The sequence below is a fragment of the Ipomoea triloba genome, chromosome 4 (assembly GCF_003576645.1).
Source record: "Ipomoea triloba cultivar NCNSP0323 chromosome 4, ASM357664v1".
Classification (NCBI taxonomy): domain Eukaryota; kingdom Viridiplantae; phylum Streptophyta; class Magnoliopsida; order Solanales; family Convolvulaceae; genus Ipomoea; species Ipomoea triloba.
This window is the reverse complement of record NC_044919.1, coordinates 1,129,987-1,148,332: the sequence shown is the minus strand read 5'-3', so window position 1 is coordinate 1,148,332 and position 18,346 is coordinate 1,129,987. Positions and strand designations below refer to the sequence as shown.

The window sequence follows — 18,346 nt, the reverse complement described above, 5'->3', positions numbered from 1 at the left end:
AAAAAATGACAAAAACTTGTATAAGGCTGTCTTACAAGTCTCAATCTGTGAGACGGGTCAAATCTCAGGTCAAAATTTCAACCCATTAATTAAAGATCTGACCAATGAGACAGTCTAACAAATGTTACCCAAGAAATATACACACACAATATATATATATACACACATACATATATATATATATATACATATACATCATATCACCAAACAAACAAACCCTAGAAACCCTTCTTTCTTAAACCTTCAATTCATTTCTCTTCAAGAATCTGATCATCATGGTTAAGAAAACCCTAAGTTAATTAATTATGTGACAGATATATATACATATTGATCTATACTGTCTTTCTTTCTTTGCTGAAAAGATATATAGTCGTCGATCATGAGCTCAAATCCCAGTACTAGCAGTGCAGCTGCTGGTGGCGGAGCCGGGCCGGGCGGCGGCGGAGGAGGAGGAGGAAGCAGCGGCGGCGGAGGCGGCGGGCCATGCGGGGCATGCAAGTTCTTGAGAAGGAAGTGCGTGCCGGGGTGCATATTCGCGCCGTACTTTGACTCGGAGCAAGGAGCCGCCCATTTCGCGGCGGTGCACAAGGTGTTCGGCGCCAGCAACGTCTCCAAGCTCCTCCTCCATATTCCGGTCCACAAGCGGCTCGACGCCGTCATCACCATCTGCTACGAAGCTCAGTCCCGCCTCCGCGACCCCGTCTACGGCTGCGTCGCCCATATATTCGCCCTTCAACAACAGGTACGCCCCTCCACCCCCTCTCTCTCTCTCCTCCCTCTCTCTCTCTAAAGAATTTTGACACCAGAGACACCAGTCTTTCTCCTAATAGTCTACTGAGTTATCGCGATTTATCGCCTTCACTAGTTGTGTCGGTTCGAGTGTGGGGCGTCGGACATGGGATTTTGCCGTTTGTGGGTAAAAATTCTGGTGCATCGTCCACACGGGCAGGTCAGTTAGTTTTCAGGGGTAGATTGTGGGTTCAAAATATAGTCTTTTATGTGCAAGAATAATTTTGGTGCATAGCCGGTACAGGCGAATCAGTTAATTTTTGGGTGGTAAATTATGGGTTAAGGCCAGAATTTTGGTGCATAGCCCATAGGGTCAGTCAATTAGTTCTTAGGTGATAGATTGTAGGCTAAAACTTAGGTCTTTTATCAATTTTGTGTGCAAGAATAATTTTGGTGTATAGCTGGTATAGACAAATCAGTTAATTTTTGGGTGGTAGATTATGGGTCGGGGAAGAATTTTGGTGCATGTTTGGATAAAAGACTGATTTCTCCCCTATAAATTCCGATAATAGTTGACGACTTAGACATCCTGACCTTCACATCCAAACACTGTCTTATCACCATAGTTGGTAAACCTCATATTCCGTTACAAACTTTGCTTGCTTCCGCTTTTAGTCTCTTCCCTTCTCAACTCTCCCTTTTACAGACACGTCAAAGCCTTTCTTCTTCTTAGTAAAAAAGGTTGAAGAGCAGATTTCATACTACAAGACTAATTAACAATATAATATAAATATATTTTCAATCATATATTCATGTTTTTTTTTTAAAAGAAATTAATGAAAACATGCCCCGTAAAATCCCATAAAATCCTAATCATGTTCAATCATACAAAAGTGATTTAAAGTTGAGAGATTTAAAAAAAAAAAATTCGACTACCCAACATTGAATTCGATTTCTGGTCATGGTCAAGATTATATTATATATATTTTCACCCTCACATTAAGGTTGCATTGAGTATGCTTTAAGGTTTGAGTTGGCCTATGAAGGCTATGGTCTAATGTTCCTACTTCCTTACTTCTTCTTTTTAATTTTTTTTTATTACTACTGAATTTGTTACAATGTAATATCGGTTCACGGTTTCAAAATATTTTTAAAAATAAAAACGAAACTGATGAACGACTTTTTTAAAATGAAAAGTGTTGGAAGCATTTATTAGAGGACCATGATGCGGTGCGTTTGGGGAACAGTTGAACGTTGTGCTGAAATCAAGAATTCTTTTTTTTTTTTCTTGATGTTTTTGGTTTTTGTTTGGTTTATTAACACATTATCATGAGGTTGTATCTTTTTCTTGACAACACTCAAAAATATTTGCAGTTTTTAAGGGAACCGTTCGTCTATTCATACTTTCAGGGTTTCAGTTCCTTTATGGTCGACGTTGCCTTGTTTTCATCTTCAATTGACTTTCACGTACACTTTATAATTAAATAATTATTAATTTTTTACGTTACAAACTCCATTGTATATATTAATCATAATATAATAATAATAATAATAGCAATAAAATATTTACATGAAAAAAAATATTAAAATTTTAATTTACTCACTCCCTTTCAACGTTATCATTAAGTATAACCGTCGACTTTAAATTTTAAAAGACCAAAAAGTTACTAAATTAGCAACATATTATTTACCCTTTTCATTTGTCATTTTTTTACATTTTGTTATTAAACAAAATAAAATAATTATTATTTTTAAAATTTAAGTGATAATGAAAATATGTTACGAGTGTGTTTCTTTTCTTTTGGGGGTCCTGAGGGTGTTAATAAGAATCGAATTTTTGACTTTTTTGATATGAGAATCATGTTCTGCTCGTTTTGCAATTTCTTTTGGACCGAGGGTGTTGCTTGGAGAGTTAGGCAAGATACAAGTTTTTGGGTTTTGGGAATTGCTTTCAAGCAACATATATGCTCAATTTGGGAATTAAATAATAATGAAAATAAATAAATTTTATTAACCATAATTATGGTCAAGTAGGGAATTAGCTTAATTAGCTTGCTGTTCCGTTAGCGTGCAGTTCAATGTGTTATCCATAATCCTCATTATACGTGTCATTAATACTATTTTTAACGGCGTCAAAGGTTTGTAATCTCGGCGTTAATTAGGTTGCTTTCAACGGAAGCTAAATCCTCCGTCTATGGAAGTTGTCGTCGCATTCTAAATCTGTTTTCCATCATCGTCGTCCGAAAGCCACGTTTTGGTTTTAATTGTTTTAGAAATTGATTATTTGACTAATTACAATTAACGCATCAATCCTTGCTTCTTGTCTGCTTGACTGATTTGGAAGTTTGTTTCAAGGTTATTTAATTGAGTTTTTATTGTTTTTCTATTTTTACTTAGAGTTTGATTGCTTTCTTTTATTGGGAGGTGGGATTTGTTTAGTTGGGTAGACCAATTATGCCTCCAATAATAGGAGCACGTATAGTTCTAAGTCAAAAGCAGTTTGGTAATCCCAACTAAATTAGTCGGACAATTGACTAATTAACTACAAAATTTTAAATTTTATGAGATGTTTGGTAGGATGGAATTGTAATTTCATTCCTACCAAACTCCATAGAACTGTAATTCCATGGTTTGGTTGGAGTGAACTGCAATTCCGTAATTTCATGGTGAATAATGACTATTTTACCCTTATTCTTATTACTATATTATTATTATATAAGGTTATTTTAGTCTTTATAAATTTCTTCCCTTTTAATTCCCCACCATCATATTCGGTCTACCAAACAATGGAATTTAAATTCTCACTTTATTATTTTCTCACCGAATCACAATTCTTTTCACTCTAGTTTCCTCCTAACCAGACTCCTTGTTACTTTTGTAGGAGTTGTCTTTTGTCCATTTCAGTTATAATCAATCAATTACGAACAACCTAGACTTCTCTGACCAATAATATAGACAATGTTATATAAATTCCCTAAGTGGATCATATTAAATCACAAATCGTCTTATGAAATTAAGTAATTAACAAATTGCATTTAAAATACCATAAAATTTAACCCTTTTTTTTTAAGGAGAAATTAGGAAAAAGTGGCATCATCTAAAAAATGGGGTTGAGAAGTAGTGTCTAAATTGAAAGTGTTTACAATAAATCTATTTATTTGTCATTTTCAATGTAAATAAAATAATCTATTTTACCATTTATTCCTTTGTATATGTTAGCCATATAATTCTATCTTCATGTTAAGTGTTCTACGAATTAGGTGGCTAGTTTACTTACTCGATCCCTTGACTTTCATTCTTGTTCAGAAGTTTGGGTTATGAGTTCTGACTTGTGACCACTCTCTTTATCTGTAATGCTTTGATTATTCATTAATGCAATGACTTGTTTTCTTTCAAAAATAAAAATAAAAATATGGGCAATATAACTTCTGTAATTTTTTCTTGTTCATGTTATGAAAAAACAATAATTTATATAAATCTATTTATATCATGGAGATGGATTGTCTTCCTCTTTATCAAAATCTTATTAGTCCTAATTGTAATTTAATGAAATTATAGATCAGAGGTCTTATTATTAATGATTGTGAACTCCTTATAAGCTCGTTTTCTGCTATTTCTATTAGATGTGTCCGTTCGGTCAGCAAAACATATTGTTCATTCCCCTGCACGAGCATCTGGCTCTCAATATGGTCCGAGTGTCGGATTTACCTGACCTCCTTATATTCAGAATTTCTTTGATCTTTATTAATACATTCATCCTTATTACTTTAGAAAAAAATGCATGTTTCGTCCCGCACCTTCGATACCTTCGAGTAGGTGTGTCATATTTTGTCAGTTTGCATAGGTATTGCTTTTGTGACAATGTGTCTGGACAACTTTGGACGCATATTGTCCTCAGCATCGGAAGTAAATGGCTGATTCTGTACTAGTGTGCATTTGGTAGAATTGTAAGCTTAATGTGTATAATAGTGGTATACATTCATTTGTTAATGTGCAGGTAGTGAACCTACAAGCAGAGCTGGCGTATTTACAAGCCCACCTAGCGACGCTGGAGGTGCCGAATGCTCCGCCGCCGGCAGCGCAGCAATCGCAGCCACAGCCGCCGCTGTTCGTGCCGCCGCCGGTTCTAAACATCGCCGACCTCCCCACCGGCGTGCCGATGATGCCCGCAACCTATGACCTTTCGTCCCTGTTTGACCCCATGGTGCAGCCCGCGTGGGCCATTCAGCCGCGCCAGCTGGACCCCCGCCAGCTTTTCGGCGCCGCCGCCGCAACAAGGGTAGACATGACGTCATCGTCGTCTTCCGCCGCCGTCAGCGGCGGCGGAGATCTTCAAGAACTGGCGCGCGAACTCATGCACAGGCATGGGTCTCCAACGGTGCCATGCACAAACGCTCCTTCGTCGGCGGCTCCGCCGCCGCACTCCAAATGAGACGGCGGCTCGGCCGCGGCGGCGACGGCGAGATTTTTAGATTAATTATTAAAAAATGATATAATTGACTATGGCATGCTTTATAACTTGCCTATTTGTAATTTTGGTCCTCTTTTCTTCTTAAATCCAATTACTGATCCTTAAATTTTACCCTATTTATCATATTGGCCCTTCTCTTTCCTCCTTGTACTAGCATTTACTAATGCCGATTTCATTCATATACTAGTTATAGTTATGGAAAATTGTATCCAATTTATGTTTTTCTTTTGAGTTAATTACATTTGGGGTCCTCCGAGTATACTGATTTTATCATGTTTAGTCTTAAATTTTTAAATTAACTGCTCGTGGTTCTTCGACTTTTAAATTGTTACCATTTGTAGCCCAAGTTAATCACCTATAGTCCTTCAACTATCAAATTTTAACCACACATGCATGGTCCTTCTAGAAGGACCACAGCTCGATAAATTTTAAAAGTTGAAGGACCATGAGTTGTAAATTTGGACCACATATGGTAACAATTTGAATATTGAAAGTTTAGGACTAAACGTAACAAAATCACCATACCCAGAAGACCCAATGTGACATTAACTCTTTTCTTTTCTTTATTATGTTTTAGGTATTATTGAGCGATAATACTTAGTGCAATTAGATATATTTTAGCATTATACTTAGATATACTAAGTACTATCACATTAATGTCAATAATACATGATATAATTAGGTATACCATATTTATTTCCAGTCAAGCTAGTCTGCCAATTGATTTAGTAGTTACAAGGTTTTACGGGCATATTGACCTTCTTGGTTTGAGTTGGACATCTGGTTTATCTCATTATAATCATTTACCGATTTTTGTCACAATATGAGCTTTACACATAACACACATTTAAGTAGAGAATGCGAGATTTTTTCGTAAATCAAACATATAGCATGCTTATTTATACTCAATACTATCAATGCAATAAATAACTAAACTTTAAAATTTAAACTTGGATCTTTCATTAATTACTTATTTACTTTGTTAATTTCCAAGGATACAGATCCTCTTGGACCCAAAAGGAGCTGAGAATACGAATAAAATAACTTAAACACTTGAGGCCAACGCAATTGTGGTCGTGCCGGAGTGGTTATCGGGCATGACTAGAAATCATGTGGGCTTTGCCCGCGCAGGTTCGAATCCTGCCGACCACGACTTTTGTTTTTAAAAACTGTTGGGCCCAATGGGTTGTCATTTTATGGGCTATCAAGTGTTGACAGCCCAATGGGCCGTACGGGAGCCCAAAACAACCCTCTATATTCTCTTAAGTACTCCGTATTAGATATTAGATAATGTTTGATAATATAAATAGCTACATAATATCCAATAATTAGGTATCTTAAAATAGAGGATTTGTTTAATTAATGGTATAATAACTTTCTTCTCAAACTCATAACTGACAATAAGGTGTTACCTCGCCTTGAAAGTATGGTTGAGTGGGAACATAATTTTCGTATTTAAATATCACAAATTTAGTTATTATTAAAATTCTTTTTGTTGAATCCGTCGCGTAAAGTTGAGTGAGAACATAATTTTCGTATTTAAATATCACAAATTTAATTATTATTAAAATTCTTTTTGTTGAATCCGTCGCGTGAAGTTTTCATAATGTAATTCACCTCACATGTATAGTTTGAGAGTAATTACACATGAGCGGAGGAAGTAATCACATGAGATTTTCTTAATGCAATTTACCTATCATGTGTAATTCTTAAGTTATTACATATAAGCGATGTATGTCCTTGAGTAATAATTATGGATTTTCTCCGTCATCTAAACAAATTGTTACCTCACATTATTATCCTTTTAATTATTGATTACGATTCTATTTTTGTATGATTTTAGTCCCTTTTGAACAATGATTAGTGACTATTATTGTTATTCATCAATTTAATATTTTTCTAAAATTAAAATGATTATATATATTTTGAAAAGTTTTCTATTATCACCGGACATCATGTTGATGTGGTGTAAATTGTATATGTTAAAAAGAGATTTCCATAATGAACATAATTGTCAACAATTAGGTAAAACAATACATTAACTAACCTTCAAAAAAAAAAAAAATTACATTAACTAACATTTCAATATTGCACTTATGACAATTTTGTCAACTCGTGAAATCATAAATTCTTTTTAAACATTCGATATTCTCACCATTGCGAGACTAATATTGATTTAATTTAAGATATCCTATAAAATTTAATTTTATAAAAAAAATATAGTATAGAACTCACATAATGTACAATTCATAAAAGTTATGAGATCATGATTTGATTATTATAAAGATCATCCCACATTACATTATCTTTGATTTTATGACAATTATGACCATGATATAAAATTATTCTGCCCATTATTTCAGATAAAAAGAGATAGCGTTATTTTTTTTTATTAAAAAAGTTTAGTTTTATTTATCAAAAATCGTAGCGGTCATTTTATTCTCCCAAAAGTCGCTCAACTCTAACGGCTCCCCACACCCCAGCCCGACATAACATTTGTGAGAATGTAAATCACGGTGACTCAATGGTTCAGCAGATATGACCAAATGTCAATACGCACATTGCATAAAGGTATCTGCCCACTTTAAGCATAATCCTCATATTGTCACTGTCGAGATTCAAATCTTGGTCTCTTCTTTGAAATACAGCTTACTGAACCAGTGATCTAAGTCCGTGAGAGCATAACTATCATTTTATATATATATTAGTAAGGTTACTGTGTTGGGATGGAAAAGTTTACCCTTATATTGTTTGAATTTGGAGGGTTTGGTTGAGTGGAAATGACTCATTCATCCTTAACTAAAGTTCAAGGTTCGATCCTTGACTTTGGATGGGATTAATACACTCAGCTAGGGATTAGCTACGGTGGTGACCCTGGGTTTCACCCAACAAAATATTTTTCCAATTAATAGTGAACGGGATAATTGTTACTATTATTTGTTTTTTCTCATTCACGCATTTAATTATTTTTTTTTTGGTTCCATATCTGTGGGTAATTTTTAAAAATATTTTTAGATTAGAAAAATAAAATATATAAGGAAAAAATTTGTATTTTCTTGATTTGGGCAGCTTCAATGCTTCATCCATCACTACCCTTTCCTGATATACTTAGCCCACCCCAGTGTCTGTTTCTTTTGACCGTACTTCGTATAGCGGTTAGACTTGTATCAAATTCGCCAATCGCGATCTAGACTCGCTTCATTTCTGCTTCTTCTCCGCTAATCTCCGCCACGGATCCCTTACGCCGCTCTCAGTCACCGTCGCCGTCGCCGCCGTTTCCTTGTTCGCTACCACTACATTGCGCGCGACGAGACGAGACGCGTTCCGGTGGTTTGGTTCGGAGCTCAGATCTGGCTTAGTGGTGTAATAAGGTAAGATAAGGTAGAGTAGTCGGAATAGGAAGAGGGAATGGCTTCTCCGGAAGCCGATTCCCGGCTAGGCCAAGTCGTAATCCCTGCGCTCGAGAAGATCATTAAGAATGGCTCGTGGCGCAAGCACTCGAAGCTCGCTCACGAGTGCAAATCAGTTATTGAATTCCTTACTGCCTCCACCCCTATCCCTGTCTCGCCTACTTCCCCGTCCAATCAATCCGATCCTGACGCCTCTACGCCTCCTGGCGTCCTACTGGAGCTCTCGTTCGCGGATTCCGAGCTTATCCTCAGTCCGCTCATCAACGCGACTGCCACCGGTCATCTCAAGATCGTTGAGCCGGCTCTTGACGCCGTCCAGAGACTCATCGCGCATGCTTACCTACGCGGAGAGGCTGACCCTACCGCTGGCCCGGATGGCAAGCTTCTAGCGAAACTCATCGAGTCTGTTTGCAAATGTCATGATCTTGGCGACGAATCCGTGGAATTGCTCGTTATAAAATCGCTTTTATCGGCTGTCACGTCCCTCTCGCTCCGAATCCACGGGGATTCTCTATTGCAGGTTGTGCGAACGTGCTATGATTTATACTTAGGAAGCAAAAATGTGGTGAATCAGACTACTGCCAAGGCCTCACTGGTCCAAATGCTGGTAATTGTGTTCAGGAGAATGGAGGCAGATTCGTCTACTGTACCAGTGCAGCCTATTGTGGTGGCAGAGATGATGGAACCTCCGGAGAAGAATGATGGAGATGCGTCAATGACAATGTTTGTTCAGGGATTTATTACTAAAATTATGTATGATATTGATGGAGTTTTGAATCCGGCTACTCCAAAGGGTTCAACCAATACTATGGGAGCTCATGATGGTGCATTTGAAACTACTACCTCCACTGTGGAGTCGACTAACCCTGCTGATTTGTTGGACTCAACAGACAAGGATATGCTGGATGCCAAGTACTGGGAGATCAGTATGTATAAGACAGCTTTGGAGGGGCGGAAAGAGGAGCTGGTGGATGGTGAGGGAGAGAGGGATGAAGATTTTGAAGTTCAAATCGGGAATAAGTTGAGACGAGATGCATTCCTGGTGTTTAGAGCATTGTGTAAACTCTCCATGAAGACGCCACCTAAGGAGGCAATGGCAGATCCACAGTTGATGAAGGGGAAGATTGTGGCATTGGAATTGCTCAAAATATTATTGGAGAATGCAGGTGCAGTTTTCAGGACAAGTGATAGGTATGACCAGAAAGTTAACTTATGATTTGTGATATAACCTTGTTACTGATCATTACTGTCATAACTTATAATTATTGCCTTGATTCTTTTTGGGTTTTCAACTTTGTGAAAAATGTATGCTTAGGTTATGTTTCTTTAACTCATGTATCCTTGCTGATCTGGTGTGTGTTGTGCATGTAAGTTGAGAGAGGGGTGGGGTGGGGGATGGCAAAACTCAGATCTAAGTAAATTTGTTTTGAATCATACACACAACTGTCTATGTGCTGTGTGCATAATACCATTCTGCATCTTACACATTAATAGTGCTGACTCTTGCATGCCAAGTGCGGTAAAGGAATGAGTCAATTCCGATACTTCTGAAAGAAGCAATAAAGTTGAGCACAACTTGGAATATCATAACAAAGAATATGTTAAACAGTGGAAGAATCACACTGTTTCGTTGTGCTCCTTTTCTTTTTCAATATGTTTTGATTGTTATATATAATAATAATAATATGCTGTTTCTACAACTTATTTATAAGAAATAAAGTGCATTGTAGGAGGAGACGTAGGAGTACCACTTCAACTAATACAAGGTTGTTCCTTGGTTTATTTATCTAGCTATTTATGTTTTTTATTTTTAAATTTGTTGATGAGTAGTAGTAGCATGGTCTAAAGTGAAAGCTTCTTATTTCCTCCTCACAACTGTTCATAAATAAGCATCTATATCAAACATCATTGATCCCCCTTCCCAACACCACCTAAAGAAAATAAACAAAATAAAGGAAAACGGATAAAAAGTAAAAGTGCATATAACAAATAGCCCTTAAATAAGCACTTCCTGTTTTAGTTTAATTAGCTTTGGTGGTGTATCTAAATTAATTTAGTTGGATGCTTGATTTGCAAGTATTTCAGCTGGTACACTTGAAATAACAGCTAGTGTAGAATAAAGTGATTTTAGAATTAACACCTTACTGATTCGTATAGGCATGCTTTGAATCAACCCTTTGAGCATTTATTGTATAATTAGCTTGAAACAGAGTCACCTGCAAATTTTGTAACTGAGGACTTCTTATTAAGCCATCAGTTTTTGATAAGACAGTAATACTCATGAGAAAGGAGATAAACACTATCAATAGGAGGCTAATTGCGACAATGAAGTTTTTGTTGATAGTTGACAGTAATAAATTACTAAAACTCCTTGTTAGCAGTGATTTCTGACTACTTTTTATTGGACCCTTTGAAAGTCGGGTGGGAACATCCTTAAAAGTTGTGTAGTTCATCTGCTTCTCATTGAATGTTTTTTTAAGATGGTATATCATAAACTCACCTCTCCTGCATTTTTGCTACATGGCCTGTTAAGTTCAACTGTAAAGCGAGGCCCTTTTTTTGCCTGGCTTATATTGTTGTTTCCCTTATGTTATGTTTGGATTCTTCGTCTGCTGCTTCACTATAGCTATGAGCATCAGATCATAATATACTCTTGAGTCTTGACTTTGCTTCCTCTCTGTGTTACAGATTCTTAGGTGCTATTAAGCAGTATTTGTGTTTGTCACTACTGAAGAACAGTGCTTCAAGCCTTATGATTGTTTTCCAGCTTTCTTGCTCAATTTTTATGAGTCTGGTTTCAAGATTTAGAGCTGGACTGAAGGCAGAAATTGGAGTCTTTTTCCCCATGATTGTCCTTAGAGTGTTGGAAAATGTTTCTCAACCAAGTTTTCATCAGAAAATGATAGTACTTCGGTTTCTTGAGAAGCTTTGCGTAGACTCACAAATTTTGGTAGATATATTCCTTAACTATGACTGTGATGTCAATTCTTCAAACATATTTGAGAGGTATGCTCATCTCTCCTCAGCATAATTTAATTACTTCTTTAATTCCAAATCCTGGTCATAGTTATATGTTTGCACCATCCTAATTATTCTACTTATCCTTTCAGAATGGTCAATGGACTTCTTAAAACTGCTCAGGGTGTCCCACCTGGTACTGCAACAACATTGTTGCCCCCACAAGAAGCAATAATGAAGATGGAAGCTATGAAATGTTTAGTGGCCATCTTGAAGTCTATGGGAGATTGGATGAACAAGCAATTGCGAATACCAGATCCTCTTTCAGCTAAGAAAAATGAGCCAGCTGAAAATGATTCTGAACCTGGTAGCCCTCCTATGGCCAATGGAAGCATGGACGAGGCTGCTGAAGCGTCAGATTCTTTTTCTGAAGCCTCCAGTGATGTTTCTGATGCTGCAGTAATTGAGCAGCGTCGTGCTTACAAGCTTGAGCTTCAGGTTGGGAACAAATTTCATTAACCTTGAATAGATGCTAGCAATATTATTTGCCAACTCTATAGCCAGAGATGGTCTTATGGAATCTAATTTAAATTCATGACAGGAAGGCATATCGCTTTTTAATCGTAAACCAAAGAAAGGAATTGAATTCCTGATAAAAGCCAATAAAGTGGGGGACTCAGCTGAAGAGATAGCTACTTTCCTTAAAAATGCATCTGGGTTGAATAAGACCTTGATTGGTGATTATCTGGGGGAGAGGGAGGACTTACCTCTGAAAGTAATGCATGCCTATGTGGAGTCCTTTGACTTCCAAAGTATGGAGTTTGATGAGGCAATCAGGGCTTTCCTACAGGGGTTCAGGCTGCCGGGTGAGGCACAGAAGATAGACCGCATTATGGAAAAGTTTGCTGAGCGTTATTGCAAATGTAATCCAAAGGCTTTTACCAGTGCAGACACGGCTTATGTTCTAGCTTACTCTGTTATACTGCTTAATACTGATGCTCATAATGCTATGGTCAAGACCAAGGTATATTCATTCATTCTGTTATTTCACTTATGTGGAAAAGACTATTCAATTTATTTGAATTATGCCTAGGTAGAACTCTAAATATGTAAATGATGCAGATGTCAGCTGATGATTTCATAAGGAACAATCGTGGGATTGATGATGGAAAAGATTTGCCAGAGGAGTATTTGAGATCTTTGTATGAGCGAATATCAAGAAATGAGATTAAAATGAAGGAAGATGATTTGGCTGCCCAACAGAGACAATCAGTGAATTCCAACAGAATCTTAGGCTTAGATAACATCCTGAACATTGTGATTCGCAAGCGAGAAGGAAATGTGGAAACCAGTGATGACCTTGTTAGACAAATGCAGGAGCAATTTAAAGAAAAAGCTCGAAAATCAGAGTAAGATTATCTGGCTCATTCTTCATTGATTGCTGTGAGGGGAGTTGGTCTACTCTGGATTGCCATTCAGTGCTTTGTGCACTAAACTGATTACATGAGAATTGTAATCCCCCTTTTTTGTCAAGTTTTATAGCTTAGCTTGGTGTTTCTCCCTAATCTCCCTCAAAATATGAATTAAGTCCATTTTATGGGATTATGGTCATAAATGATGTGAAATACTCTTCTGAGGGGTGGCAATTTCAGATTTCTTTATTTAAGGATAGAGGATATAGTTTTGAACTGGTGCATTTTTTTCTTTTTGTAAGTTCCTTATTATTATTATTATTATTATTATTTTTTTTTTTGAAAACGTAAGTTCCTTATTATTTATTTATTTATTTATTTTTTGAAAACGTAAGTTCCTTTTTCTAATTTGCACATTTGCAATTTGTAGGTCGGCTTATTATGCTGCAACAGATGTAGTGATCCTCAGATTCATGATTGAAGTGTGCTGGGCTCCAATGTTGGCCGCTTTCAGTGTTCCTCTTGATCAGAGTGATGATGAAATTGTAATATCTCAGTGTTTGGAAGGCTTTCGTTGTGCAATCCATGTCACTGCAGCTATGTCCATGAAAACTCATCGAGATGCTTTTGTGACATCCCTCGCAAAATTCACTTCTCTTCACTCACCTGCAGATATAAAACAGAAAAACATTGATGCCATCAAGGTCTGCATTTGCTTCTTTTATATATATATATATATGTATATATATGCTGACCATGCCTTATCAAGTCTAATAATTACATATAGTTTACTGTTTTAATTAATGAGTAGCATTTCATTCATATTAACAAATGTTGTAGAACTTAATAGCTAATGGGTTTGCTTATGTGTGTCTAATAGGCTATACTATCAATTGCGGATGAGGATGGAAATCACTTACAGGAGGCCTGGGAACACATCTTGACCTGTGTTTCTCGGTTTGAGCATTTGCATCTCTTAGGGGAGGGTGCACCTCCAGATGCCACTTTCTTTGCACTTCCTCAGAATGAATTTGACAAGTCAAAACAAGCCAAATCAAATGTTCTTCCTGTTTTGAAAAAGAAGGGACCTGGGAGGATTCAAAATGCAGCTTCTGCTGTGAGAAGGGGATCTTATGATAGTGCTGGTGTGAGTGGCAGTGCTGCTTCTGGGCTTACAACAGAACAGATGAACAATCTTGTCACCAACTTAAACATGTTGGAACAAGTTGGTGAAATGAGCCACATATTCATAAGGAGTCAAAGATTGAACAGTGAGGCGATAGTTGACTTTGTCAAGGCTTTGTGTAAGGTTTCTATGGAAGAATTGCGGTCCACATCAGATCCTAGGGTTTTCAGCCTCACAAAAATAGTTGAGATAGCGTATGTCACTATAATTTGCCATCTATATTGCTGCTGTTCTTTCATAGGTTAATTTGATTGATTTCTGAGTTGGTAAACATTTTTTTAATTTTCCTCTTTAACAGGCACTACAACATGAATCGCATCAGGCTTGTTTGGTCAAAAATCTGGCTTGTACTCTCTGATTTCTTTGTGACCATTGGCTGTTCTGAAAATCTTTCGATTGCCATATTTGCAATGGATTCCTTACGCCAGTTGTCAATGAAATTCTTGGAACGAGAGGAACTGGCTAATTATAATTTTCAGAATGAATTTATGAAGCCATTTGTGATTGTTATGCGTAAGAGCAATGCCGTTGAAATCAGAGAATTAATAATCAGATGTGTTTCGCAGATGATTCTGTCTCGTGTTAACAATGTGAAGTCGGGATGGAAGAGCATGTTCATGGTATTGAAGTCTTCCTAATCATTTCATATCTTCCATGACATATTTATGCCACCTTCCTGAAATAAATCATGCAGATTTTAGTTTTCATATGATCCATTTTGGGCAGCATCTTGGTAAATATACTGTTCTTGGCATATTTTTATTTTTGCTCTTTTGTTCCTAATTATTTGTAATTATCTAATTGTTTTCAGGTCTTTACTACAGCTGCTTATGATGAGCATAAAAACATTGTGCTGCTGGCTTTTGAAATAACAGAAAAGATTGTGCGAGATTATTTCCCATACATTACTGAGACTGAGACCACAACTTTCACAGATTGTGTTAATTGTCTTATTGCATTCACCAACAGTAGGTTCAACAAGGACATTAGTCTTAATGCCATTGCATTCCTACGATTCTGTGCGGCTAAACTTGCCGAAGGAGAACTTGGCTCTTCAAGGAACAAGGACAAAGAAATTTCTGGAAAAATCTCGCCAACACCACTGAAGGGAAAAGATAAAAAGAATGAAAATGGGGATTTGACAGACAAGGATGATCATCTTTATTTCTGGTTTCCTTTGTTGGCTGGTAAAGACAGTATTTATTTTATTTTATCTTTTAAATCCTGGTGTGAAGTGTAGAAGTTTTGAACTGGCCAGTACTTGATAGTTTCTTCCATATAAATTTGTGATCACCTACTCATTATTCATTGAAGTTCATACATTTTGTTCTTTCTCACAGGATTGTCTGAGCTTAGCTTTGACCCAAGGCCTGAAATTAGAAAGAGTGCTCTTCAAGTGCTCTTTGACACCTTGCGCAATTATGGTCATCATTTCTCTCTACCATTGTGGGAAAGAGTTTTTGAATCTGTCCTATTTCCAATCTTTGATTACGTACGACATGCTATTGATCCTTCTGGTGACAACCCACCGGGGCATGAACTTGATGGTGAGGAGGGTGGGCTTGATCAAGATGCATGGCTTTATGAGACATGCACTCTGGCTCTGCAACTGGTTGTGGACCTTTTTGTTAAATTTTACAGCACAGTCAATCCACTTCTGCGGAAAGTACTGATGTTATTGGTGAATTTCATCAAACGCCCACACCAGAGCCTGGCCGGGATAGGCATTGCTGCTTTTGTCCGTCTGATGAGCAATGCTGGGAATCTTTTTTCTGAAGACAAGTGGCTTGAAGTAGTCTCATCTCTTAAAGAAGCAGCTCTTGCAACACTTCCTGATTTCTCATTTGTTCTTGATGAAAGTAACAATATGTTGAGTGAGGAAGATATGAATAGAAGGGACACTGGAGAATCTGCTGGGACAGATGCACCTGATGTTGATATGGAAAACCTGAGGCAGCATCGACTATACAATGCTATTTCTGATGTCAAGTGTAGAGCAGCTGTTCAGCTTTTATTAATTCAGGTAACTTTCTTATTCCTCTAGAAGTAGCATATGGATCAAGCTTGCTGCTTTTGCTTTGAATCAAGTAGAGATTATATGTGCTGAATGATAATATCATTACTCAAAATCATTTTGATGACCCTGGTCAGGGAAGACAAAGACAACCAGATGAATTAAACAACCTAACAAAACATAAATTTTAAAAATTAGATGAAATAAGCAGTGATATACTACTGATATCATTCCAATTACCTGCTAGACATATGTGACTCTGGGACTGAAACTCCTCCCTTTCACCCCTCTCAACTTATTTTTTTGCTATGTTTTTGTTGAAACTTCATTAAGGACAGTTTCTTACTGTATTGGACTTACTTTGTAAAATGGCAGGCATTTATGGAGATCTACAACATGTATAGATTGCAGCTTTCTGCCAAAAATGTTATCATTCTCTTTGATGCTGTGCATGCTGTGGCTTTTCATGCGCATAAGATAAACACTGATGTCACTTTGCGGTCAAGGCTACAAGAACTCAGTTCCATTATCCAAATGCAAGACCCCCCATTGCTACGCCTCGAGAACGAGTCTTATCAAATTTGCCTAACGTTCTTACAGAATCTTACAGTTGATAGACCTCCTAGTTTTGAAGAGTCTGGAGTGGAGTCTCACCTTGTCAACCTGTGCAGGGAGGTCCTACTATTCTACATTGAAATTGCACAATCTGGACAAATGTCCCAGTCTTCTGTTGGTGGACAAGCTCATTGGTTGATTCCTTTAGGTTCTGGAAAACGTAGAGAGTTGGCTGCACGGGCGCCTCTCGTTGTCGGCAGTCTACATGCTATATGTAGTTTGGGTGACACATCATTCGAGAAGAGCCTGCCTGGCTTCTTCCCATTACTTTCAAGTTTGATCAGTTGTGAACACGGGTCAAATGAGGTGCAGGCAGCCCTGAGTGACATGTTGAGCTCGTCGGTTGGTCCAGTCTTGCTTAGGGCATGCTGAACTGACCTACACGGGCCTTTCGGAGATACATGAAAATTTTTGATTGTTTCTGAGCAATTTTAAATCATCATCAATTTCTAATAATCGTTACTCCGTATTGTTGGAAATATATATAGTTTTTACAGTGTCGTCTCAGGATTTGCAGCTGGTATTGTGTAGTTAAATTTGTGAGCTTTGTGTTAGCTGCTTTGTAGAATCAGTAGATGTGACTATAGCTTTCAATACATGGTGTAGCATTTCTTGTTAATGGAGACAGACTGTTTCTTGTCAATATTTGGTTTTATTTCCCTCTGTTTTGACTATAGTTAAATGGTTGTCGTAATTAACCGTAAATTGGTAATACCAGTGTACAAAAGAGCAACCTTTTGTGATAGCTAGAACAAACCAAGAGATCATGACTCGTGAGATAATTTAGGACAAATTATACCTGGGTTTGTCTTGCATTGTAGATTCTGGTCTAAAAATAACCTTCAAATTTTGTATGTATAATTGACACATTTTGTACCTGCAATTAACTAAAGGTACAGAATGTATAAATTAAACTACTAAAGGTTTACAATGCAATATGAACCCTAGATAACAACTATTAAACTACTAAATGTTTACAATGGAATATGAACCCTAGATAACAATTGATAATTCAGTGGGCAAATTTTTTTTTATTAGGATAGCATGGATTGGGGCTTAAAGTGCCACTATGCTAGCTATCTTTAACACAAGTTAAGATTTTGATTTCATCCTAAATAGGCTGCATCACAATCCACAAAATGATTTGTGCTAGATTGACTACTCTTTTGACATATTCCATGTTTGTTTTCTTGTGGTTTTTTCTTAATCCCAACAGGGATTTTCTTCTTTTAATATAGTGCTTAATATCTTCAAAGATTGAGCTTTAATTTGTTTTGCAAATAAAATACTCATTAATTAATATCTCCATAGACACTTACACTACCACATATACACTTACTAAAAATGTAAACACCCTCCCCATTGAAGTGGTGCAATCTTCAAAAAGCATTATCACAAAACAAATCTTATTCTTATCTTTGATTTACGGGAAAACCCTACATGAATGTGCGTTCTGGGTAAAATTCGTCTTGTGACTTTAACTGACAAAGAATTATATGGAGATAAACAATCTAGATTGTCCATAGTCAACTGGCCCAAACAAGAAAGGCT

At 37.0% G+C, this 18,346-nt stretch overlaps 2 protein-coding genes and 1 non-coding gene across 3 annotated transcripts; all 3 read left to right on the top strand.

The window, feature by feature from the left end:
* The first annotated feature begins 379 nt into the window (after positions 1 to 379).
* LOC116017809 (LOB domain-containing protein 18-like) lies at positions 380 to 5,195 on the top strand. Its single transcript, XM_031258450.1, has 2 exons — positions 380 to 742; positions 4,727 to 5,195. Exons 1-2 carry the CDS (start codon positions 380 to 382, stop codon positions 5,159 to 5,161), a joined length of 798 nt encoding a protein of 265 aa, XP_031114310.1. The 3' UTR covers positions 5,162 to 5,195.
* Positions 5,196 to 6,270: 1,075 nt separating this feature from the next.
* Positions 6,271 to 6,352, top strand: TRNAS-AGA. Its single transcript has one exon. It is a non-coding gene; the product is annotated as a tRNA-Ser (tRNA).
* A 2,256-nt stretch (positions 6,353 to 8,608) lies between these two features.
* LOC116017144 (brefeldin A-inhibited guanine nucleotide-exchange protein 2-like) lies at positions 8,609 to 17,438 on the top strand. Its single transcript, XM_031257671.1, has 11 exons — positions 8,609 to 9,801; positions 11,299 to 11,616; positions 11,721 to 12,066; positions 12,170 to 12,592; positions 12,691 to 12,977; positions 13,411 to 13,684; positions 13,861 to 14,360; positions 14,465 to 14,786; positions 14,978 to 15,353; positions 15,507 to 16,189; positions 16,556 to 17,438. Exons 1-11 carry the CDS (start codon positions 8,609 to 8,611, stop codon positions 17,165 to 17,167), a joined length of 5,334 nt encoding a protein of 1,777 aa, XP_031113531.1. The 3' UTR covers positions 17,168 to 17,438.
* The last annotated feature ends 908 nt before the right edge of the window (positions 17,439 to 18,346 follow it).